This window comes from Theropithecus gelada, chromosome 4, assembly GCF_003255815.1.
Source record: "Theropithecus gelada isolate Dixy chromosome 4, Tgel_1.0, whole genome shotgun sequence".
NCBI lineage: Eukaryota > Metazoa > Chordata > Mammalia > Primates > Cercopithecidae > Theropithecus > Theropithecus gelada.
In genome coordinates this window covers 99,687,546-99,714,456 of record NC_037671.1, presented here as the reverse complement: position 1 = coordinate 99,714,456, position 26,911 = coordinate 99,687,546, and the positions used below count along the sequence as shown (strand labels likewise).

Here is a 26,911-nt window from a genome sequence, read left to right as displayed (position 1 = left end):
ACAGTGTGAGATTTCATCAAGCTACTCAGAAGAGCACGCAACTTAAAACATGATTTATTTATTTCTGGAATATTCTATTTAATATTTTTGGACCACAGTTGATCTCAGGTAATGGAAACCACAGAAAGCAAAACTACAGATAAGGAAGGACTACTGTATACTCAATGCACATGTGTAGTTGAGGAGCCAAAACAGAAAACTTGCTATCAGAGATCACCAAGAACACAACTGTAGGTGAACAAAGCTGGGTTTATTGACTCACTGCAATGAGGAACATCACAGGGGAAGCATCATGAGGATCTCAATAAGAAAGGAGAAGGCCTCAAAGGCAGTGGGTCTGGAATAAAAGCGTAAAGGCTCTGAAGTAGATATGGACTTGTCAGAAAATATACTCAGAAAAGCCAGCCATTGTGGCTGAGGTGGATGAGGTAAGGAAATGAGATTGATTTTTGTAGGGCCTTGCACTGTAATGACTCTGGCCTTTACTCTTAAGGAGTTAAGAAGCCACTGAGATTTAGTTTTATTTTGAATAGCATATTTTTTGAAGGCTAAGAAACATGTAATACTGACTGATAGCAAAAAGGAACTTCTGGATGAAAGAGACACTTGCTTTTCACTTCTTTTCTTTTGAATTTTGTGACATATTTTGTTATTACCTATTTTTTAAGATAAGTAACATTTTTATTATTTTATATAAAGCATTGTATACTAAGACTTAGTAATACCTTAAGATGCTTAAAAATAATTTTCTGATTTCTTTGATAAAACTCATACAACAGAAATGCTAAATAACAATTGCTTTTAAATGCTAAATAATACTCTTATGCTTTCTTGGTGTCTAGGTGCAAAGGTCGAGAAATAAGCAAGTACGAGAATTATTCCCAGATGGTTTTAGTATTCATCATGCAGGAATGCTTCGGCAGGACAGAAATTTAGTTGAAAACTTGTTTTCTAATGGGCATATCAAAGTCCTAGTGTGTACAGCTACATTAGCCTGGGGTGTCAATCTTCCCGCCCATGCTGTTATTATTAAGGTAAGAGCTTACCTTCCTTGATATATGGATTTGTGTGTGTCTTAAAGCAAGCCTCTTGGTTGATTTATTTAGAAAAATATTGTGATTTCTCTGTTTCCTTGACTTTGAATGTTATTTATAAAAGGTCAGAATTATTTTCTCCAGTAAGAATCTAGTTTATATTGTGAAAATTTAACTCTATCACAGATGATGAAAGGATTAGTTAAAGTACACTTTTGAGATCTTGCCATATTTGCCTAATTTCAGTATTCAGTTCATCAGGATTATATTTGTGTGTGTTTATGTAAATTTTTGTTAACTTTTCCTCATCTAGGGAACACAAATATATGCTGCAAAAAGAGGCTCCTTTGTTGACCTTGGAATTTTAGATGTCATGCAGATATTTGGTCGAGCTGGACGACCACAATTTGACAAATTTGGGGAAGGAATCATTATAACAACGCATGATAAACTCAGCCATTACCTCACTTTGCTCACCCAACGAAACCCAATTGAGAGTCAGTTTCTGGAAAGCCTTGCAGATAACCTAAATGCAGAGGTAAGATCTAATGAGTAAAAGTTTGGAATGGAATCATCAGCCTTAAGAATGACCAAGAAAATATGTAACAAACCCGCACGTTGTGCACATGTACCCTAGAACTTAAAGTATAATAAAAAAATAAAAATAAAAATAAATAAAAATAAAAGAATGACCAAGAAAGATAAAGGTTGAGTTGGTTGCTATTTTGTAGTGTTTAGGATTACAGCCTATGCCATATAGTTATAAGATAAAACAGGCTGAATGGCATTATTGTTGATTAATTCAGAGGATTATAGAATGATAACTGATAAAAAATCTATTGCTAAAAGACCATATTTGGAAACTATGAGGCTTTGCTAGAGACCAGAAATCTAACAAAGACTGTAGAAAATATGGAAACAAATAGCAATAATAACTAATATTTGGCACTTTTACAAAGTTTTACATGAAGTTTTTACTAAAGGTTTAATAAAATTTATAAAACTCTTTTAGCTCTATTAGGTCAGTTGATTAACTTTGTTATACACAATGTGATTGAGCTAGATTGTGATAATTTGTTTCGTGTGTGTGTGTGTCTGTGTGTGTGTGTGTCTGTGTGTGACTTTTATGTTAAGATTTACATAGCAGACCCTGGAAGCGTAGGTAACATCTTAACTGGTAAAGAAAATAAACGTTCTTAAAATTTAGAGTATATGTATAGAACATTCAAATCAGGTTTGACTGTTTTTGTGACATTTTAAATTATAATTTGGTATTCAACACTTTGCTAATTCAGTATTCTTTCATACCTTTAAAGTTGACTCAAACAATAATTGAAAGTAGGGAGGATGTAAATATTAAGTAAATGACTACTTTGAAATATTTATAATCAAATACTACTTATTATGTACAAAGTCCTATATTAGGTACTTCCTAAAGAGCTTATAGAAATTTAATCTAACATTCCAATCATATTATTTATAAGTCTTTTTAGAGAATGAAAAACACACTTACTACTTCGTTTTCTCTATTAAGAAGTGTATATTCCAAAAGGGGAGAAAAAGACATGAAAACACAGTGCAATAATGTTGGAAAGATAGTTCTGTAGAAGGATTCAGCAGAAGGAGAAAATAGGTTTGTCCCAGGCTATCAGGAAAGTTTTGGTTCATGAATGTGGTAAAATTTGATCTGTGAGAGTATCTTTATTTTATGAGAAAATGGGGACTTTCAGGTGAAGGGAGTAGAGTAACAGCTTGTCTAGTGCAGAAGATCTGTGTTGGAGATAATCTACAGCCAGAATTGGGACGGTCATTCAAAGAATGGATAAGTTTTAGAAGATAATGGTTAGAGAAAATAGCATGAAAGTCCTCATTTTCTATTAGCAAAATTATAATAACATTTTTAAAAACTGAGAAATAAAATTTGAATCCAAAGGAAATATTATTATAGCTCAATTTCAATCCTACTGGCTACTATAATTGTGTGGCTTAAATAATTGGGTCTTGGATTAGCAGTGTCTAATGTGTGGAACAAAGTCTCTTAATGTAAAATGATAGTAGCAGTGAACTGAGGACCTGCTGTATACCAGAGATTCTGCTCAGTGCCTCACGTACATTCTCTTATTCTCTCAATACTGCTGCTGTGGAGATATTATCCTCAGAGTGATATGTAATTGACCCAAGGTCACTACATTATAACTTTTGAAACTAGTATTCAAACTCAGATCTATTTAACTTTAAACCTAGACTTTTCATTATGGCTTAGATTTCTTGTATATAAAATTTAAGTTGAAGGTGAATACATTTGCTTATATTAATATATAGCCTTTGCCCTCTTCTAAGGCCTATATGGAAAACATTTTCCAAAATGGTAGCCATAATTTTTCCGACTTGCAGTAAAAGGCGTGGTTCTTTTATACACATCATGAGATGCATGTCAACGAAGACTATATCTCAAATGTAGAGGCCTTAAATCCAAGGACAAGGTGTTTGAAAGTAACATTCTACAGAATTGGGATGAACTCTGTATAAAAAATGTATGTAGTATGTAAGGTGAAAGAAAGATTAACATAGTTTTGAAGAACAGACTTGAATACTAAAGTTAGATATGAAGTGATATCTTAAAATGCATATCAAGGAAGACTATATCTCAGTAAACTTATGTCCTTAATAGCTTTTTGTAATTGGTAAAATAAACACAAGTTGGCAATCTTATACAGAAGACACAAAGTCAGTAAAATACTGCTTTTTTTCTTCAAGGAACTATTTTTCTTAGGGACTGTAAAATAACATCATTGAAACTATTTGATCAAGGCCTGAGAAATTAAAAATAAATTAGGGTCCATACACTTATCAAGTATTTATAAAGTACTTATTAAATGTGTGGTTTTCAGAAATGTCAGCTAACTATACACATAATTCCATTTAGTGATATAAATGGTATTTAAATAACAAAACATGTATCTTGACATTTTTTACCAATATAGTGAAGTGTAGCCATTGTTGAACTAACTTGCTCATATTCTAATCTATTAGAATAGTTCCCTGTTAAAGTAAATTTTCTTGTTAAGGAAACAAACTCTTAAATTATTGTTGAATATTAAATTAAATTTGACTATCTGTGGAAATCAAATGTGAAATTGGTTTATAAAATGAATATGTGCTCTGTTCTTTAGGTAAAGAATTTTTAAGTCTTTAGATTCCCCAAATCATTGCAAGACTCTACGGTTGCACTAATCAACATTAGAGTCGTGCTAGATTAAGAATGTTGCCTCCATTAATATCTTTTATGTCATGAGTATCAATTCTGACTATTACTTTAGGAGAACTGGAGAAATTATTATATTGTTATAATTTTAATGCAAACATGTTATGAGGCACATTTGCTTATCGATGCATAATGAGACTGACTAAATAATCCTAATGCTGAAAGGTCTTAAGTCCCATCCATATATAAAGTCACTGAACTTTACACTGAGAGAAATACTGAGGTTGATTAAAATTTATTCATCACACATTACTGAGTACGTACTCTGTGCCAGCTCCCTATAGTCTAGTCTGTTCTTCAAACTATGTTAATCTTTCTTTCACCTTACATACTACATACATTTTTTTATACAGAGTTCATCCCATCTCTGTTGAATGTTACGTAAACACCTTGTCCTTGGATTTAAGGCCTCTACAGTCTGAACGACCTTCCTAATTCTGGCTACAGTTACTCTCCAACACAGATCTTCTGCCCTAGACAAGCTGTTGTTACTCTATTCACTTGTAAATAAAGATACTCTCACTGGATTGTTGTGGAAATTTAAGAAATGCCTGTGCCAAGGTAGTTTATGGTAAATGATAGAGTCACTTACCATTTTCTGATAGTCTGTTGATATTCAGCCCTGTTCATACTTATTGCCAGCACTGAAATTTTAGATAAATAATGAAGATAGCATAGTTTTTATATGTATTTACTAGCTTATATATATATACATACACACACACACACACACATGCATGCATACTCACGATGATTATAGTATTTGCTTAAGTTTTTATATGATTTCAACCATGTTTTTAAATTACATATTCAAATAAACAATTGAGATTACCTTAAATACTAAAGTTAGATATGAACTGATATGGAATCTTATTTCTAAATTACCAAATTTGTGTATGGATTTTATTTTTCTCTTTTACTTAACAGAACATAAAGCTATCACACTGTATACTAATGCTACTTTCAGAAATGTCATGTTAGATGTTTTTCTTTAAAAGCATTTTGAATAGGTATTATGTGCTAGGCACAATGGATGGTGGGTTCATATAAGTCACTGTGGTTAGTTACATATATCTCACCTCCATATGACCCTGGAACTTCTTGAGGCTAGGGAGCATACTCTATTTGTTACCATATCCATTGTGCTTTACTAAGCACAGGCTTGTTACTGACTTACTATATGATTTTGAGATGAGTGAATAAATTTCAAAGACGTACTATGAAAAAAATCCTGTTTTATAAAAGGCTCCTGTGCTAAGTAGCCACTAGGTGACAGCAAGTATTTACAAATACATTTTTATGTTTTGTCACTAGGTGGCATTCAAATATTACTCTTAAAATAAGGTATAACGTCATACCTTTACCTTCCTTTTTCTGAGTAGTCTTGTCCTTTTTAGTGAACATTTACAAGACTTCCTTTAGTTGATCCAATCTTTGCTACATACTTTTTCCTTTCCTTTAATCATATCACTGGTAGCAATAGGTAATTTTTAAATGTTAATTCACTGTCTGATTTTGAAAATAATAGCAAGCTTATTTTATCCCTTATAAATTTTTCTACTCATAGGAGTTGTGTGATGTTACTTTAAAATAATATTCTAAGGTTCTAAGGGAATGTTAGTCATTATTTTAAAGTAACATCATAAAGTCATGACGGGAATATAGGTCATATGTCTATGGTTTAATACAATTTGGTCTGTCAAATAATGAATTCACAAAGGAGAGAAACTCTCAGATTTTTAGCCGTATCACCAAACTAGTTTTATTTACCTAAGTAGATTAGAAAATGTTTAACTGTTTTAGTTGTAAATCTTCATGAATTGTTACACAACTCCCACACTGGCTCAATTTTAGTTCTTACTACTCTTACTTTGGTAGAAAACTTTACAGTTTACACTAAATATATATATTTACCTACATTATGGATGGCTTGGCCATTTGTAATATAAATTTAAAAGTTAGTAGACAGAATCTCGCTTATTATATTTCAACTTTTGGTCATTTCTCTGTTTTAGTAACAAATAATATATCATAATATTATAATGAAAATTATATATTACTAAATCTCATCTTCAACTAACTAAAGACAATTAACCATCCACATATTTATTTCATGAAATTAGTTATACAGAATTATAATAAAAAATTATAATGTAGGAATTAAACATGAAGGTTTTACTTTCTTTTAGGACTAAATCGAGAGGTTTGTTTTTCCTTTTTTTCTCCTAAAATTACTAATTTAGGTCAGGAACATCTCTTCTCCTTTAATTAAAGTATTAAGAGGTTAAAAACAATTTCAGCCAAGAATTCAGGAAAAAAAATACAACTGTGAAGTTTTACAACGTGGGTAAATTTTTAAAGTGAAGTAAGTACCTTAAGTAAAAATAAAATTATGACCTATAGATCCATTGGCTAAGGAAATATATTTCTAAGAAACTTTTCATTGAAATTCTTTGTTAGTGTCTTCTTCTAATAATTCTTTTTTCTTTGTTATACAGCTCTTACATGCTATTGTTGTGTTTTTAAATTATTAACCTTTGATTTCATTTAATTAATATATCACAAAGCTACATTAAATGCTATATTAAAAATAATATTTTCTTTCAAGAGATAATCTGAAGAGTTATCCACTGTTTATTATGGTTCAAATGCATGAATATTTTTTCCATAGGTTAAGTTTACTGATAAATAAAAACTACTCCCTGTTGTTGTACATCAGTTTGTTAAAGTGTATGTATTATTAATATGTATAAATCACAACAAAATCTGCTTTGTTTCGTGCAAAACAAGTGAACTTTTTATTGTATTCATATTACATCTCTTTACTTACAGTCCTGCAGATGCATATCTTTAGAAGTAAAAGCTGAGGATATCCCCTCTGTGGTTTTTGTGATGACAGTATACAGAATTAGGATAAAAATGAACAGAATTAACAATGTTTTGTTGTTTTTATTCTGATGCACTTAACACTTATATTTTTCAGCAGTGTAGTCACATAAAATGAAACTAAAATAAATTGTATACTGAATAAAAAAAAAATAACAAAAATGTCCTTAATGCTATGTAGAATTAAACTCCTTTTAAAGAAAAATAATCATCTGCCATAATATTGAGTAAGTTCAGTTCTGAAAGATAACATTTTTCATGTATCATTCTCAATTAAATGAGGCAGGACTGATTTTAATTAATTGGCAAAGTGTTGTGTCAGTCACTGTGCCTACCTTTTTAAAAATGCACAATGATATATTTTTAAAACTTCACCTCTGACAGAATGATCTTTGATGTAATGTTTATGTTCAACTTTAATACATTAATTTTTGTCATATTTTTGATTTGCAGATTGCTCTGGGAACAGTTACTAATGTGGAAGAAGCAGTGAAGTGGATAAGTTACACTTATCTTTATGTACGGATGAGAGCAAATCCATTAGCATATGGCATCAGTCACAAGGCTTATCAGGTAGAAAATTCATTTATTAAAAAAAAAAGTTCAGACCTTCTTTTTGGTTCTTTCATGATATAAGGATAGATATTTGTTTGCTGCTCTTCCCTCATCTGAAAAGAGGTACCTAGAAGAAGAACAAGAGATTTAATATTTTTCAAAAAATTAGATAGGCCCTTGTAGTTATTAGGCAGGCTACATTTAAATCTTTTTCTACAAATACTTATATTAATCTTTGTACTATTATCCATGTATTCAAGTATATTTCTATTTGATATTAATATTTTGGTATGTTTTTTAAGCTATGAGAAATTTCATTTTAGAATGAATTAGACATGAGGAAACTTATTGACCATATTTGATAATCGGCTTAGGTTATATACAATCTGTTCCTCTTATCAGGTCTCTTCTAATCCCTATTCTGAAATTTAAATATACCATTAAAGAGTTACTATCTTAACAGTTAGAGGACTGGAATCAGTTCCACTATTCAAGTTCATATACATAGACTAAGAATTAGATGAATTTGATAGCAGTTCTTCCTATGAACTTTACAATGGCTTACAGATTCTGTGAAATCTTGTCTTTCCTTTATAACTCTGCTTCATATATTGTAAATGTATCCTAATTGCAGATAAAATACAGTTGTTGTCTAATGAAAACATTATTCTACAATGATCATATGGATATTTACTAGTATTAAGTCAAAATTCATAAATAAGTTGAACTTTGTTCGAAATTAGAGTTTCACCTAATTTACTGTAACTTAGTTTTTATGTAAATCCTATTGTGTTATCAAAGCAGTTGCTAATTTTTTAAATTTTATTTCTTTTATTTTTTTCTTTCCCTATGCAGTAGATTTTACCATGAGAAAATTGAAACTTAAGGCTTGGGGGAAGAAAAATAAGAAAAGCAGCAGCAGCAATTAGTTCTGAGGCTGTTAAATCTGAAGCCGTTATTAGGTTTTTATACTTAGATTTACTCTAGATGGGACTCAACTACCTTTCTTCTTCTCAGTTGAAATTTGTGCTAATCTTTAAATGAATGTTTACGTTTACAGCCAAATTGCTCTGTTATAAAATATAACTGCACTATAACCTGTAAACTTACACATTTAAGGAATATGGCACTAGTTATTCTCATCACAAATGTGGGCATTTTGAGGAGAGTCAGTGGCACTATTAAAATGCTTTCGGAACTCCCCGGAGCAAGATGGCTGAATAGGAACAGCTCCAACCTCCAGCTCCCAGCGCGAGTGAAACAGAAGACGGGTGATTTCTGCATTTTCAACTGAGGTGTAGACTGACACCTCACATCTCACACGGTGGGGTACACCCCTGAGATGAAGCTTCCAGAGCAAGAATCAGACAGCAGCACTCACTGTTCAGCAATATTCTATCTTCCGCAGCCTCTGCTGCTGATACCCAGGCAAACAGGGTCTGGAGTGGACCTCAAATAATCTCCAACAGACCTACAGCTGAGGGTCCAGACTGTTCAAAGGAAAACTAACAAACGGAAAGGACACCCACACCAAAACCCCATCAGTACGTCACCAGCATCAAAGACCAAAGGCAGATAAAACCACAAAGATGGGGAAAAAGCAAGGCAGAAAAGATGGAAATTCAAAAAATCAGAGCGCATCTCCCCCTCCAAAGGAACGCAGCTCATCGCCAGCAATGGATCAAAGCTGGACCGAGAATGACTTTGATGAGTTGAGAGAAGAAGGCTTCAGTCGATTATACTCCTCAGAGCTAAAGGAGGAACTATGTACCCAGCGCAAAGACACTAAAAATCTTGAAAAAAGAATGGAAGAATGGATAACTAGAATGGTCAATGCAGAGAAGGCCATAAACGAACTGACAGAGATAAAAACCATGACACGAGAAATACATGACAAATGCACAAGCTTCAGTAACCAACTCGATCAGCTGGAAGAAAGAGTATCAATGATTGAAGATCAAATGAATGAAATGAAGCGAGAAGAGAAGTCTAGAGAAAAAAAAGGAAAAAGAAATGAACAAAGCCTCCAAGAGGTATGGGATTATGTGAAAAGACCAAATATATGTCTGATTGGTGTGCCTGAAAGTGAGGGGGAAAATGGAACCAAGTTGGAAAACACTCTTCAGGATATCATCCAGGAGAACTTACCCAACCTAGTAAGGCAGGCCAACATTCAAATTCAGGAAATACGAAGAATACCACAAAGATACTCCTCGAGAAGAGCAACTCCAAGACACATAATTGTCAGACTCACCAAAGTTGAAATGAGGGAAAAACTGTTAAGGGCAGCCAGAGAGAAAGGTCGGGTTACCCACAAAGGGAAGCCCATCAGACTAACAGCAGATCTCTTGGCAGAAACTCTCCAAACTAGAAGAGTGGGGGCCAATATTCAACATTCCTAAAGAAAAGAATTTTCAACCCAGAATTTCATATCCAGCCAAACTCAGTTTCATCAGTGAAGGAGAAATAAAATCCTTTACAGACAAGCAAATGCTTAGAGATTTTGTCACCACCAGGCCTGCCCTACAAGAGACCCTGAAGGAAGCACTAAACATGGAAAGGAACAAGCGGTACCAGCCATTGCAACAACATGCCAAAATGTAAAGACCATCGATGCTAGGAAGAAACTGCATCAACTAACGAGGAAAATAACCAGCTAATATCACAATGACAGGATCAAGTTCACACATAACACTATTAACCTTAAATGAAAATGGACTAAGTGGTCCAATTAAAAGACACAGACTGGCAAATTGGATAAAGAGTCAAGACCCATCAGTCTGCTGTATTCAGGAGACCCATCTCACATGCAGAAACATACACAGGCTCAAAATAAAGGGATGGAGGAAGATCTACCAAGCAAATGGAAAACAAAAAAAAGCAGGGGTTGCAATCCTAGTCTCTGATAAAACAGACTTTAAACCATCAAAGATCAAAAGAGACAAAGAAGGCCATTACATAATGGTAAAGTGATCAATTCAACAGGAAGAGCTAACTGTCCTAAATATATATGTGTCCAATACAGGAGCACCCAGATTCATAAAGCAAGTCCTTAGAGACTTACAAAGAGACTTAGATTCCCATACAATAATAATGGGAGACTTCAACACCCCACTGTCAACGTTAGACAGATCAACGAGACAGAAAATTAACAAGAATATCCAGGAATTGAACTCAGCTCTGCACCAAGCAGTCCTAATAGACATCTACAGAACTCTCCACCCCAAATCAACAGAATATACATTCTTCTCAGCACCACATCGCACTTATTCCAAAATCGACCACATAGTTGGAAGTAAAGCACTCTTCAGCAAATGTGAAAGAATAGAAATTATAACAACTGTCTCTCAGACCACAGTGCAATCAAACTAGAACTCAGGACGAAGAATCTCAATCAAAACTGCTCAACTACATGGAAACTGAACAACCTGCTCCTGAATGACTACTGGGTATGTAACGAAATGAAGGCAGAAATAAAGATGTTTTGAAAGCAATGAGAACAAAGATACAACATACCAGAATCTCTGGGACACATTTAAAGCAGTGTGTAGAGGGAAATTTATAGCACTAAATGCCCACAAGAGAAAGCTGGAAAGATCTAAAATTGACACTCTAACATCGCAATTAAAAGAACTAGAGAGGCAAGAGCAAACACATTCAAAAGCTAGCAGAAGGCAAGAAATAACTAAGATCAGAGCAGAACTGAAGGAGATAGAGACACAAAAAACCCTCCAAAAAATCAATGAATCCAGGAGCTGGTTTTTTCAAAAGATCAACAAAATTGATAGACCGCTAGCAAGACTAATAAAGAAGAAAAGAGAGAAGAATCAAATAGACGCAATAAAAAATGATAAAGGGGATATCACCACCGACCCCACAGAAATACAAACTACCATCAGAGAATACTATAAACACCTCCACGCAAATAAACTAGAAAACCTAGAAGAAATGAGTAATTTCCTGGACACTTACACTCTCCCAAGACTAAACCAGGAAGAAGCTGAATCCCTGAATAGACCAATAGCAGGCTCTGAAATTGAGGCAATAATTAATAGCCTACCATCCAAAAAAAGTCCAGGACCAGATGGATTCACAGCCAAATTCTACCAGAGGTACAAGGAGGAGCTGGTACCGTTCCTTCTTAAACTATTCCAATCAATAGAAAAAGTGAGAATCCTCCCTAACTCATTTTATGAGGCCAACATCATCCTGATACCAAAGCCTGGCAGAGACACAACGGAAAAAGAGAATTTTAGACCAATATCCCTGATGAACATCGATGCAAAAATCCTCAATGAAATACTGGCAAACCGGATTCAGCAGCACATCAGAAAGCTTATCCACCATGATCAAGTGGGCTTCATCCCTGGGATGCAAGGCTGGTTCAACATACGCAAATCAATAAACGTAATCCAGCATATAAACAGAACCAAAGACAAAAACCACATGACTATCTTAATAGATGCGAAATGACCTTTGACAAAATTCAACAACCCTTCATGCTAAAAGCTCTCAATAAATTCGGTATTGATGGAATGTATCTCAAAGTAGTAAGAGCTATTTATGACAGACCCACAGCCAATATCATACTGAATGGGCAAAAACTGGAAGCATTCCCTTTGAAAACTGGCACAAGACAGGGTTGCCCTCTCTCACCACTCCTGTTCAACATAGTGTTGGAATTCTGGCTACAGCAATCAGGCAAGAGAAAGAAATAAAGGGTATTCAGTTAGGAAAAGAAGAAGTCAAATTGTCCTGTTTGCAGATGACATGATTGTATATTTAGAAAACCCCGTCATCTGAGCCCCAAATCTCCATAAGCTGATAAGGAACTTCAGCAAAGTCTCAGGATACAAAATTAATGGGCAAAAATCACAAGCATTCTTATACACCAGTAACAGACAAACAGAGAGCCATATCATGCATGAACTTCCATTCACAATTGCTTCAAAGAGAATAAAATACCTAGGAATCCAACTGACAAGGGATGTAAAGGACCTCTTCAAGTAGAACTACAAAACACTGCTCAGTGAAATAAAAGAGGACACAAACAAATGGAAGAACATACCATGCTCATGGATAGGAAGAATCAATATCGTGAAAATGGCCATACTGCCCAAGGTAGTTTATAGATTCAATTCCATTCCCATTAAGCTACCAATGAGTTTCTTCACAGAATTGGAAAAAATTGCTTTAAAGTTCATATGGAACCAAAAAAGAGTCCGCATTGCCAAGACAATCCTGAGTCAAAAGAACACAGCTGGAGGCATCATGCTACCTGACGTCAAACTATACTACAAGGCTACAGTAACCAAAACAGCATGGTACTGGTACCAAAACAGAGATATAGACCAACGGAACAGAACAGAGCCCTCAGAAATAATACCACACATCTACAGCCATCTGATCTTTGACAAACCTGAGAAAAACAGGAAATGGGGAAAGGATTTCCTATTTAATAAATGGTGCTGGGAAAATTGGCTAGCCATAAGTAGAAAGCTGAAACTGGATCCTTTCCTTACTCCTTATACAAAAATTAATTCAAGATGGATTAGAGACTTAAATGTTAGACCTAAAACCATAAAAACCCTAGAAGAAAACCTAGGCAATACCATTCAGGACATAGGCATGGGCAAGGACTTCATGTCTAAAACACCAAAAGCAATGGCAACAAAAGCCAAAATTGACAAATGGGATCTAATTAAACTAAAGAGCTTCTGCACAGCAAAAGAAACTACCATCAGAGTGAACAGGCAATCTACAGAATGGGAGAAAATTTTTGCAATCTACTGATCTGACAAATATCCAGAATCTGCAAAGAACTCAAACAAATTACGAGAAAAAAAAAAAAAACCATCAAAAATGGGCAATGGATATGAACAGACATTTCTCAAAAGAAGACATGCATACAGCCAACAGGCACATGAAAAAATGCTCATTATCACTGGCCATTTGAGAAATGCAAATCAAAACCATAATGAGATACCATCTCACACCAGTTAGAATGGCAATCATTAAAAAGTCAGGAAACAACAGGTGCTGGAGAGGATGTGGAGAAATAGAAACACTTTTACACTGTTGGTGGGATTGTAAACTGGTTCAACCATTGTGGAAAACAGTATGGCGATTCCTCAACGATCTAGAACTAGAAACACCATATGACCCAGCCATCCCATTACTGGGGATAGACCCAAAGGATTATAAATCATGCTGCTATAAAGACACATGCACACGTATGTTTATTGTGGCACTATTCACAATAGCAAAGACTTAGAACCAACCCAAATGTCCATCAGTGACAGACTGGATTAAGAAAATGTGGCACATATACACCATGGGATACTATGCAGCCATAAAAAAGGATGAGTTCGTGTCCTTTGTAGGGACATGGATGCAGCTGGAAACCATCATTCTCAGCAAACTATCACAAGAACAGAAAACCAAACACCGCATGTTCTCACTCATAGGTGGGAATTGAACAATGAAATCACTTGGACTCGGGAAGGGGAACATCACACACCGGGGCCTGTTATCGGGAGGAGGCGGGGTGGGGGCTGGCATTGGGAGTTATACCTGATGTAAATGACGAGTTGATGGGTGCTGACAAGTTGAATGGGTGCAGCACACCAACATGGCACATGTAGACATATGTAACAAAACTGCATGTTGTGCTCATGTACCCTAGAACTTAAAGTATAATAAAATAAAATAAAAATAAAGTGTTTTGAAGGAGTAAAGAAAAACAACAACTAAACAATTTATTTTTATGAACTAAGCCATCTCAAAATTTGGAACAAGATAAATACATCAATTGATTTTAAAGTACTAGGTTATAATCAAAAGCCATTTGCCTATCATCTTCCAGTATAAAGACCTTTTGGATACATAGTACCTTTATACTTTAGAGAATCTTGACCCTTTTTTTTTTTTGACTTGTGTGTTTTAATGTTATTACTCGTTACAAATTTGTGGCCACAAAACTCTTATGAAAGTAACATAGATAAAATAATTTAACATATTTTTAATGGTTTAGTAATAGGTGATTAATAAAATCATTTTATAAGTTGAACCTGATACATATATTATCACTCATAGCAAACATTTAAGACTTTTTGTATTTGCTGATATAATTCTTAACTCCATCTTACTTCCCTGCAGCTAATATTCTTTTGCCTCATTTTTCTGATTTTTAAAATTTATTTTAGCTATATTTCTTACATAAATAAGCTACCATAAATATCTAAGTTAGAACAAATGGTAGTAGTGTTAACTCATTAATTGATTTCTAGATTGTTTTAATACTCCCCCTACTCCATTAAAGGTCATATTTCACTTTACTGCTCATGACTACAGAGTGTTCCTCAATAATTGGCATGTGTACATACATATATTTATATACAACACTATAGTAACAAGAATATTTGTTAATATCTTACATTATTTCTGCTTAGACAAAGTTTTAGGTAACTAATAGTTTTAAAACTATAGAAAAATTCACTGTCAACTTTATTTACTTTTTATTTCTATTATTATTTTATGCAGAATGAGTTCTCCCATCTACAGTTATTAAAACTACTAAAACAGTAAAACTATCTGTTTGAAAGGATAACTTTGCATTTTTATTTATTCATTTTTTTTAGATGGAGTCTCACTCTGTTGCCCAGGTTGGAGTGCAGAGGCATGATCTTGGCTCACTGCAACCTCTGCCTCCTGGGTTCAAGTGATTCTCCTGCCTCAGCCTCCTGAGTAGCTGGGATTACAGGCACGCACCCCCGTACCCGGCTAATTTTTGTATTTTTAGTAGAGATGGGATTTCTTCATATTCGTCAGGCTGGTCTGAAACTTCTGACCTTGTGATCCACCCACCTTGGCCTCCCAAAGTGCTGGGATTACAGGTGTGAGCCACCGCACCTGGCTGGATAACTTTGCAGTTTTAAATATATCTTGATTTTGACATGGAAAGCATTCTTGCTATCATTTCTCCAAAAAACTGATAATAAAGTATGAATATGATTTGATAATTTAAAATCCCCTCTGTATGGGCAAAAGAAGACAAGTATTGAGTTTTTTAAATTTGATTTTTAATCTTTATGATTTTCAAGATCATAAGATCATATAAGAATTTTAGATTCCAAAATGTTGGTACCTGAAAAGAATATGCACATTTATAATTTTAATGAATTTTTAAGCTTCCTTTATTTAATGGCATAAAATATTTTCAATTTTTTCCTAAATGTAGAAAAATGTACTTTAAAAACTGTAATTAAAAAGTCTAACTAAAACATTAAGAAAAGTTTTAATTTCCATAAATAGATATATGTTTGCAAATGGTTACTTTCTAAAGAAATATTCAACTGTTTATATATTTTTGCCATAGATTGACCCAACATTAAGAAAGCATCGAGAACAGTTGGTCATTGAAGTTGGACGAAAACTAGACAAAGCTCAGATGATTCGTTTTGAGGAGCGAACTGGATATTTTTCCTCAACTGATTTGGGTAGAACTGCCAGCCATTACTATATTAAATACAACACCATTGAGGTATTATACTGAGTGGAACAAATGCAAATATGTTTAATTTTATATGCACATACTTTGTAGACTTCAAAATGTGTTATTAATGCAAAATAATAAAAGCAAATAATATAACAAAATCCATTTAACTTATATGAATTCAACAGTATACCCTCAGTAAAGACAAGAAAAAAAACTTCAGATACTCAAAAACCTCTTGTCATCCTATTCAATGTGTTTATCCTAAGCAATATACACACCAAAACCTAAAAAGTCAAGGCACATTTGCTTATACATGTAATGATTTTCAGAAAACACCTCATGTGCTTACTAACTTTTCCCCATCTTTCCCCAAATAAACCTTCTATTTGTATAGCACTTTAGGTTTCTTTAAAATCTTTAAACATATTTTATCTCAGAACTGTGATCTGGTTGAGATCAATCCAACATATTGTCTCTAGCTTTTCACTTCTTCAATCACCTATTCACATCCACTCATTTCGTCAAAGTAACTTTTTAGATTTGTTCACTTGCTAGTGTGTTGCTACCACTCTATATCCTAAACCTGTCTGCAGTTCTTTTGCAGGAACTTTAGACTTTCTTTAGCATTTGTCTTCAATCTTTGTGCCCTTTGACTGATTTTTTTCAACTCAGTTTTCTGATTTTCTGTATGTCCTCACTAGCAATATTTTGAGAATTTTCAGATTACATATTTTCTAGATATACATCTCTGAATTTTTTGATACATGATCAGCTTAGAATTAGTGAACTGTGCAGATTTCCACATGGCCATGCTGAAAATAAGCAAAAAACCAGAATTTTATGAACTTTTTAAAGGTGTCTAATGTAAATTTTATTAACTTTTATTAACTTTTATTCATCATCCATCTTTTTCCTGCTAAAGATCTTCTATAGCTAATTATGTTCTAGGAATTTTTGTTTTGGTCTTTGATAAATTTATTGATATTTATAAAGCAATGACTTTAACTACTGTAACCATACATTATAACTGCACTCTGTAATTTATAGTCACATTTTTAATTTGAAATATTTTAAATGTTTTGATTTTAATCACATATAACACTTACTTTGGTAGACCTTTAATGAACTCTTTGATGCTCACAAAACAGAAGGTGATATCTTTGCCATAGTCTCCAAAGCAGAAGAATTTGATCAAATTAAGGTAAGATTCTTGAAATTTGAATCAAATGCATGCAACATGTATGCATTCATTCATTTATAAAAGCTTCTCATTAATTAATATCATATGAGCTGTATGGCACATCACATCTGGAATATCAGCAATGTTCTTTATTTATCAATAAGACCCACTGTCCTAGATTATAATATTACGTCATACCTAACATCATTCTTTGTTCTGTACTCCACATCAAATAATTTAAATTGGTTTTGCAGTAATGAAACTGTTGAAGAGTGTAGTATGAAGATTTTGGTTTATTGCAATATAAGGCTTATTGAAGAAAATGTAAAAGTACCTGTATGATTCAAACCATAGATATGAGTATTTCTGTACCTATATTAATATTTAATCTTATTAACAGTGAAAACTTTAATACTTTGAATCATAGTACTTCACGGCTTTAAGCTATGAATGTGTTATACCATATAAAAATATATGACTATAATGAATGCATTTGAAGATAATTCAAGTTTGCCCTAATCCAGTTGTGCAGAGGTTTTACTCTGGTCAAATAAAATATGAAATCTCATCAATTCAAGGATGGTGAGGTCAGAAGATTTAATTTTTTGGCATATCAAATTTTTATATGTCAATGGCGAATTTAATATTGGTGATGAATAATAAAATGTAATTGTATCAGCCTCAAGATCATTTCATATTGCAGTTTTTTAGCTAACTGTGGAAAAATTATTGTTATTTAACTCTATGAAAGAAAAGTGCTGCTTTATAGTAAATGGAAACTCTTACAAAGCATGCAGTGTATTTAATTTCAATGTGAAAAATTTAAATAAATCAGCCTCAAAATTCCAATAAATACATTGATTCTTCTAGGTCAGAGAAGAGGAAATAGAGGAGTTAGATGCCTTATTAAACAATTTTTGTGAACTCTCCACTCCTGGAGGTGTAGAGAATAGTTACGGGAAAATAAACATCTTACTTCAAACTTATATCAGCCGAGGAGAAATGGACAGTTTCTCCCTTATATCAGATTCTGCGTATGTTGCACAGGTAAGAATCTTATTCCCTTCCCTTTTCTCTTCCTTGAATATCTTTAGAGGACCAAGGTGCTAATTCATGCTATGCTATGAATGTATTGCTTTGTGACATGCTACCAAACCACCATTTTACTTAGAACTGGTTCTGCTAATTTGTAAATATTTTATGTAATCTATGCTCATAAAACAAGACTGGGGATGAGATTTGATGGCTGATTTGGCTTTTTTTGGTGTTGATGTTTTTATAAAGTTTTAAAATGATACCTGATTTTTTTCTACTTTAAATGATGAATTTCATTTCTTTTACTTATAAAGTAAAAGAATATAAAGTACTTATAAAGAGATAAGTTAAAGAATGTTGCAAGCGTAAAGAAAGGATTGTGAAACTTTTTTAGTTTTTACCAAATATTAGAAATAATATTTTTAATCATTAAATAAGGCATAGTAAACATATTTCCTACCATATGTTCAGTGTAATAAGTCTCTGGTTTTTACAAAAGTTATCTCTCCTCTCTACTGTTGAAACTTAAAAATTGAGGACAGAAAGCACATTATTCCCTAAACTACAGCTCATTTAATTTATAACTTTTAAAAAATACCATAGTATAAAATGTTCAGATATTTGTGTTTTAATATTCAAACCCTCATGTGAAGTAAAGGAGGTTATGTTTTACCCTATTTTTCCTTCAAATGAAAAATTTCCCTTCTAGACATACTTTTTTAAAAAACTTACTTACCTGTCAAGGCTTTTTAATTTTATTTTATTGAGTATTTCCTTTTATAAATTAAGAATAAATTAAAACTCAATTTTATTTTAAATATGGAAATGATTCTGCTGTTATGTCGTATTTGTAATTTTGTTCAAAGACTAAATATAGAAAACAATGTTTGTGTTAAATGAATCATTATTAATAGCCGTGAGTACTTAGGAGTGCTGTCAACATGTAATATTTACAAACACAAACTAAGACATATTAGTAAACATTTTGAATGAATGTAGTAATTTAATCAGTGTAACCAAGATACCAGGTGATGATTTCATAAATTATATAAAGTTAGTATAGATGTAGTGAAAATATTTATATATTCTTTAAACATTATAGCTTCTATAGGAATAATTGTTTCTAATCTCCTTTGTTTTATATGTTTTTCTGTAAAGTAATAAAATATTGTCATTTTATATTTTCTAATATTTTATATGTTCTAATATTTTATATTGAAATAGTTAATCATTTAAATAAAAGGTAAAGTTTTACTGGGTTCTGGATGAATAATCTGGCAGCATTTCTGCTTGCTTCAAGATTATGAAGATATTATCAGAGACTGACATAAGAATTGCTTACAATGTAAAACTTTAATTCTCTTCATGATTGGTATCCAGGAAGTCAACTTCTGATTAAGGATATCTCAAAGCATCCCTGGTTTTTCTTAAATAGCCGTTATGGATTTAGCATCCCTGAATGCATCAGATAAATTATATTTTATTACATTTTAAGTTTAAGCTATCAGTAATTGAACAACTACTCTCTCAACTCTGTAAAATGGTATTTTCTTCTATATTTTTTAAGCTTTCTCTTCTCAGCCCCTAAGGTAAACCTATAGCTCAAATATTCTAGGATTCTATTTAAAGGCTTATGCTTAACTTTTCTAGACTGTACATGTTATAGACTTATTATTTTCAGCCAATTTATATCATTCTAGATTAAAATGCCCTGTTTGTATCTTGTCATATGGAATTTCTCCTACTTCTTTTAGCTTTGAGGAGACAACTGTAGATCAGTAATATTAAAATGACATACTTTCAAAGACAGTTGGGAAAATTAGCCTGACAGTTTTTCATAAGAACAAGTGGAAATGAGGTAGGAAAACCTATTTGATAGATACAGTAATCAAAATTTTATTTATTATTCTCTGGGCCTTATGAAGACCCATTCATTCATTTTTAATGGATATCAGAACTGTCCTCATACTTCTATCTACCATTTTGTACTTTAGTTTCTAATACCGAAACAAAACAGTCAAATTAGTCAAAAGACAGTGCATATCTTATATAAAATGTGAAATGAAAGCCCTTAACTCATCTGTCATTTTTGACCTCATAATTTTAGGCTGGATTGTTTGTCTGCCATTTGAAATATTTTCAGTTTTGTATGTCTTGTTTGAATTTTAACCAGATTGAACATTCTTTATTTTCAAATACAGATGTTATTGGATATTGGAAGGTATCTTTAAGTTCATTTAGTAAATAATCTTTAATAAAACAATCTGCAAAGTTAATGATAGAAGGGTGGAGGCAAAATAAATGGGAGCTAGCTGTAGAAATGTGAAGAAAAAGACTGCATTCATTATAGCTTTCTATATGTCTATTAATGAAGTTATCCTCAGACCACTGAGTCTAGAATCTCAGTTATATTTGGAGTCCTTTAGTCCTGGCTTTGAGAAGATGCTCTGACACCAACAAGCTGTGTGACCTTGGTGAAATTTTATACCTCTTTGAGCCCTAGTGTATTCATCTATAAAATCATAATATCAATATCAATTAAATGCAGTTTTTGTAAAAATTAAATGAGGCAATGTATGTAAAGCAAGTTAACATATTGTTTGGTTTATAGGAAGCCAATAATATGGCCCTTTCATATAAGTAGCTACATTAATCAGTATTTCATTTGTCACCCTTCTCTCATTAATTTTTTTTCCCTGACTGGAATCCCAGTCTTCCTTAATCCTCTAAATAGCCTTGTAAATTTAATCATTCCACTATTCATCTAGAGGCATCCTTGTCTGTTATAGTCAGATGCCTTAACAGCCTCCTAAATATTTTGCATGCCTTTTGTCTCTTCCTACTTCGTTCCTGTTTAGAAGGTAGAACTTTCTAAGAACTTGGAAATACGGCTTCTCCTCTGAGAGTGAACAAGTAGCATCCACATATAAAGGACAGGATTATTCTTATGTAGAAATAATAAGAATAATTAGGATAATATGCAAAAAGGTATGCCCCACAATTCAAGGATGCAGCTTGACTTGCACTTCTTTTCAGAGTGAGTTTGAATAATAAATTTATTGACAAATTTAAAAGCACATTGGGTATAACCACCAATCTCCTCCTATTATTTTTTAGAATGCAGCTAGAATTGTCCGTGCTCTTTTTGAAATTGCTCTGAGGAAACGTTGGCCTGCCATGACCTACAGGCTCCTGAATCTTAGTAAAGTCATTGACAAGAGGCTTTGGGGTTGGGCTAGCCCTTTGAGACAATTTTCAGTCCTACCACCACACATCCTAACAAGATTAGAAGAAAAAAAGCTTACTGTGGATAAGCTGAAAGACATGAGGAAAGACGAAATAGGTAAGAAGGAAGCAAATATGTTTGAATGTATTGTTTTGTGCAAATAGAATATGTTACTAGATGTAAAAGAAGGTATTGTGAATTTACACATTAATCAAAATAAAAATTTTGCCATACTTATAAATATTTTTCATTTATCTAAAATCAAGCAAAAATCTCTTCATATTCAAGTGAATCTGTTTATAGTAGTTTAAACACTATCGTAATTTTAAGAACCCTATTAATAGCTAAAGAAACCTTGATACTGACTTTAAAAACTGTGAATTGCTAATTCAAGTTAACTATTACAAAATATTCAAACATGCCAGGTCAAGAATGTCAGCTAATCTACATAGCAAATCATAAAACAAGCAATAAAATCACCTTCTCTGAAATCCCATTTACAAGTCAGATTATATTGCTTTTTTCTGCCTGGACACATTTGTTCTATGTGATATTTTTCTGCAGGTCACATTTTGCATCATGTGAATATTGGACTGAAGGTCAAACAATGTGTTCATCAGATTCCTTCTGTTATGATGGAAGCATCCATTCAGCCCATCACAAGGACTGTCCTCCGAGTGACACTCAGCATCTATCCTGATTTCACTTGGAATGATCAGGTAGAAGTGGAAAACGCCTATATCTATGTTAAACAAAAATGTCTGTACTACAGGCTCAACTACATCTGTTCCTAAGGCATATAGAAAATCCTCTAAAAGGAATATATATTGAGGATTTATGTAAAAAATTATAGCAATTAGCCAAGAATGGTGACAGGCGCCTGTAGTCCCAGCTACTTGGGAGGCTGAGGCAGGAGAATGGCGTGAACCCGAGAGGCCTGAGTTTGCTGTGAGCCAAGACCGTGCCACTGCACTCCAGCCTGGGTGACAGAGCGAGACTCTGTCTCAAAAAAATAATAATAATTTTAAAAACTTATAGCAATATTTACTCTCATCCTCAACAAAACTTTGGTATATTAGTAATATGTCAACCAGTAAGGTTCCTTCAAAACATTTAGAAAACCTAAATTTCAACAATGAACAACAGTTTAGTGGATTCAACTCCATAGGGACTTTGCTATATTAGTTCTATCTTCTTTTATTTTCTCTATGTTATCTTCATTTTTGCCATGTCTACTTTGTCATTTTAGCCTTCCAAAAAATTCAAGATTTTTCATGATAAAAAGAGCCATTTTTAAATCTTGATGTCTCTTAAATTAATATTCTTTCCTTTTTTGAAACATTAGACTTGTAGAAAAGTATTCTTTATTTTCCCCCAATCACCTGTTTCTTTCCTGCTGAGACTACTTCCTCCATGATCTCCAGAGACTGATGGATTGCCATAATAAATAGATCTTTCTCAGTTATTTCCTTTACTTCTCTGAATATTTAACACCATACAGTTTTTCAAAATGTTCATCCTTGATTCAAGGACCAGGAACTTTTCACCCATTTGCTCTGCTGACACTTGTGGATACTTCTCAAATGTTTTCATGATTTACTGTTTGCATTAAACAGAGCATGGGAAACACATCCCCACTTCTCCAGCCCAGAGCATGGACCATAGACCTTTTCTTCTGTCTAATTGGGCCAGTATTTGTCATGTGCCTCTGCCTTACCACAGCAGTTGTGAGGGGAATCCCATGAGCTGATTGACTTATGCCAATCAAAATTATCCCAGAGGATGTGGTCACTTTTTCTTGAGTCACATGAGGGAGAGATGCATGCTGAACAAGACTGGGTTTTGCAAAGAAGAGCGAGTGAGAGAGAGAGTAAGAGAGAGAGAAAGACATTGAAATGGATAAAACAAAATACAGTATATCTATCCAATGGAATATTATTAGATAATAAAAAGGAATGAAAGCATTGATGCATGCTAAAACTTAGATGAACTATGAAACCATCATGGTAAATTAAAAAATCCAGTCACAAAAGACTGCATATTATATGATTTTATTTAATTGAAATTTACAGAATAGGCAAATCTATAAGGAAAAGGTAGTGACTACTAATGGGTACAAGGTTTCTTTTTGAGGTGGTAAAAATGTTCTAAAACTAGATTATGGTGATGGTTGTACAACTTTGGAAATATTTTAAAATTATTTAACTGTATACTGTAAATATTTAAATGAGTAAACTTTGTAATATAAATTATGTATCAATAAAGCTTCTAGAGTGAGAAGATTGGATGCTATCCCTTACTTGAGTTATGATATACTATTTTTCTTCTAGGTACATGGGACAGTGGGAGAACCTTGGTGGATTTGGGTAGAAGATCCTACAAATGATCATATTTATCATTCAGAGTATTTTCTAGCTCTAAAAAAACAAGTAAGTATATATATGTGAATATATCCTTATTATTTTGTCATTGTAAAAAAATTTATACTAACAGTTTCTGCTTTTATTTCTCTGTAATTTTATAGTACAATTAAAACTTTATTTTATGTTTTAGTTTTCTGTTAGTTTTAAAAGAATACAGTGATTAAATGTTATAGTACTGGTATATTCAATGTGATCATGGTTTAAGAAATTCAGTTACCAGTCATGTCCCACATAGTGACATTTCAGTGAACAACGGACCACATACACAACAACAGTACAATAGTGGTCCTTTAAGATTATAATACTGTATTTTCACCTACTTTTTCTAGGTTTAAATTTGTTTAGATAGCTATGTACCATTGTGTTATATAATTGCCTAAAATATTCAATACAGTAACATGCTGCATGGTCACATGCTGTATGAGAGCAATAGGCTATGCCATATAGCTTAGATGTTTAAGAGGCTATACCATCTGGCTTGCCTGCATACACTGTGACGTTCTTAAGACAAAATTGCCTAATGACACATTTTTCAGAATTATTCCTGTCATTAAGCAATGCGTTACTGGATAATCTTTACCATGGTTTAATCCATGGGTTCCAGAGGTGTGGAATATGAAAATAGGCAGGATAAATAATAATCTTAAGGGTCACATGCACAAAATACTGAATAGTATTGAATTAAAAGAGTGTTTCTTCTAAATTTCTTTATAAATCACAAGACAAAGACTCAATTTGATGGTATTTCTTTAACTGATTTAACACATTTGTAATTTCTGTTTTTATCAAAGAGAAAGCAAGTTTCAGGTAAGAGTCTTGGGTAGGCAACAGTAGAATTTCAGAGCAGTGTTTTGTATTCATTGCTTTTGTCTTCTTGGTTACCTTCTATTTGTACCAAGTGATTCCAGTATTCCACTTTAAGTACTGATAGAACTTAACGAAAAATATTAAGTAAATAATATGGTAATTCAGTATGGTAAAAATCATGAAGTTATGTAATTGAATGAATGATGTTTGGGAAATTCAGGTAGTCAAATTGGTAACTTGTTAATACATGATGATATGCATATATAAATAATATAAATTGGGCATAAAATTTTACCTTCTATCCAGTATCCTCAGAAGGGCACCATGCACAAGTTTCTAAAGTTTCTGAATATTTCAGCTATTTAGAAATTCAAGATACTTTGTCTTTAGTATATCTTGTAGAGATACCACTATCTTAACAGTAGACTAATAAGGGCTTTATGCTATTAGAATATCCTTATTTATTTTTGACTTTATTTCATATTAGGTCATTAGCAAAGAAGCTCAACTACTGGTGTTTACAATCCCTATTTTTGAGCCTTTGCCTTCCCAATACTACATCCGAGCAGTGTCTGATAGATGGCTGGGTGCTGAGGCAGTATGTATTATCAACTTTCAGCATCTAATTCTACCAGAGAGACATCCTCCTCATACAGGTAACATGGTGAATGCTGATTTGAATCACCGATTTTTCCAAAATGGTTGTTTAATTAATGTTGAAAAATGTCTGCGCCTTATAAAGTTTTACTTATAATCATTATAACTTCTCTGTAACTCCCTTTTTATTTCATTTGTTATTAATCATTTAATCTATGCTCTCTGTAAAACTTTTATTTTCTCCCTTGCATTTATTCCAGTTTACTTAAACTTATTTCTAGTATGTTAAATTAACTAACATACCAGTGAGTTATGGGGAATTTTCCCCCATCTTTTGTGTTTCTACACCAAAAACAAAAAAGCTAATATTAAGGAATCATATTATGGTATCACTATGGAGTGGATTTCCATATACCGCAAGTGAGTTTGTGTCCTGCAAATAACATATACCCTTTATTTTAGTTTTATCCCTCTGCCCTAACATTATAAAGGGGTACATGGTAATCTTCAACATCATATAAGAGTGTTTTTCACTGTCATACCTTGTAAAAATCCATTTTAAATTTTGATGACATGGACAAATACCTTTTTATTTTGACTTAATATAGAAGCAGATTTTCAGGAATAAATGTTTACAATGATACTTTTAAGTGCCCTATGAAATACTGTATTTCAAAAAATCCTAAACTAATCTGTTAATTAACTAGTATAATAAGTTTCTTTTTCAGAATTCATAATTGATGAGTATTGATTTTAAGAGGGCCTTAATTTATAGAAAAATGAAAGTCCGTATTTTTTCTCATAGGATTCTTCCAAAGAGAAACCCTTTGTCATTTTCAGAATAAAATATAGTCCTCACTACTTTTAATGAACTCATTATTTGGCAGTCCTTTGGGAATTGAAACAGGTCTTAACGTGACTTTAAACTTTGCCATTTTTGCCATATGTGTACCTTATTAATTATCTTAGCTTATTTTAAAGAGAGATACTTTATACTACAGCTTAATTCCACTTTGATATCTTGGCAGAACAGAACTAACAGGCTTGTCAACATAGAAAAATAATGAGATTGTAGTATCTAGTGATCTGCTCATTGAAGGGGATCTTTCTAGTCTTTTTTCATCAAATGTGCTTACATGTAATATTCAGGATCTCAGAATAAAATATATAAAAAATGTTTGGTGCTTTAATGTAAATTATAATCTTCAAACATCATTATCTTTGGCACAGCACTTGATCTTAGTATGCGTTAGCATTATCTTTCAATGTTCATTTAATCTTTCACCTGCCAAATGACCAAGAACGTATCACCCTATTCATATAATTAGCTGAGTTGTGACTACATTTTTAAAAACAGTAAATGTACTACCATAACATCTCAGTTGATATTAGACATATACAAAGTA

The 26,911-nt window shown here is 32.8% G+C and overlaps 1 protein-coding gene across 1 annotated transcript in view; it reads left to right on the top strand.

The window, feature by feature from the left end:
* ASCC3 (activating signal cointegrator 1 complex subunit 3) overlaps nucleotides 1-26,911 on the top strand; it is a 392,325-nt gene that overhangs the window by 236,308 nt on the left and 129,106 nt on the right. Inside the window, exons 15-24 of the mRNA XM_025383070.1 lie at nucleotides 843-1,034; nucleotides 1,348-1,572; nucleotides 7,639-7,758; nucleotides 16,118-16,282; nucleotides 17,352-17,438; nucleotides 18,288-18,464; nucleotides 21,570-21,795; nucleotides 22,243-22,397; nucleotides 24,009-24,107; nucleotides 25,396-25,564. Coding sequence (XP_025238855.1) covers nucleotides 843-1,034; nucleotides 1,348-1,572; nucleotides 7,639-7,758; nucleotides 16,118-16,282; nucleotides 17,352-17,438; nucleotides 18,288-18,464; nucleotides 21,570-21,795; nucleotides 22,243-22,397; nucleotides 24,009-24,107; nucleotides 25,396-25,564 — 1,615 coding nt within the window. The remainder of the gene's footprint in view (nucleotides 1-842; nucleotides 1,035-1,347; nucleotides 1,573-7,638; nucleotides 7,759-16,117; nucleotides 16,283-17,351; nucleotides 17,439-18,287; nucleotides 18,465-21,569; nucleotides 21,796-22,242; nucleotides 22,398-24,008; nucleotides 24,108-25,395; nucleotides 25,565-26,911) is intronic.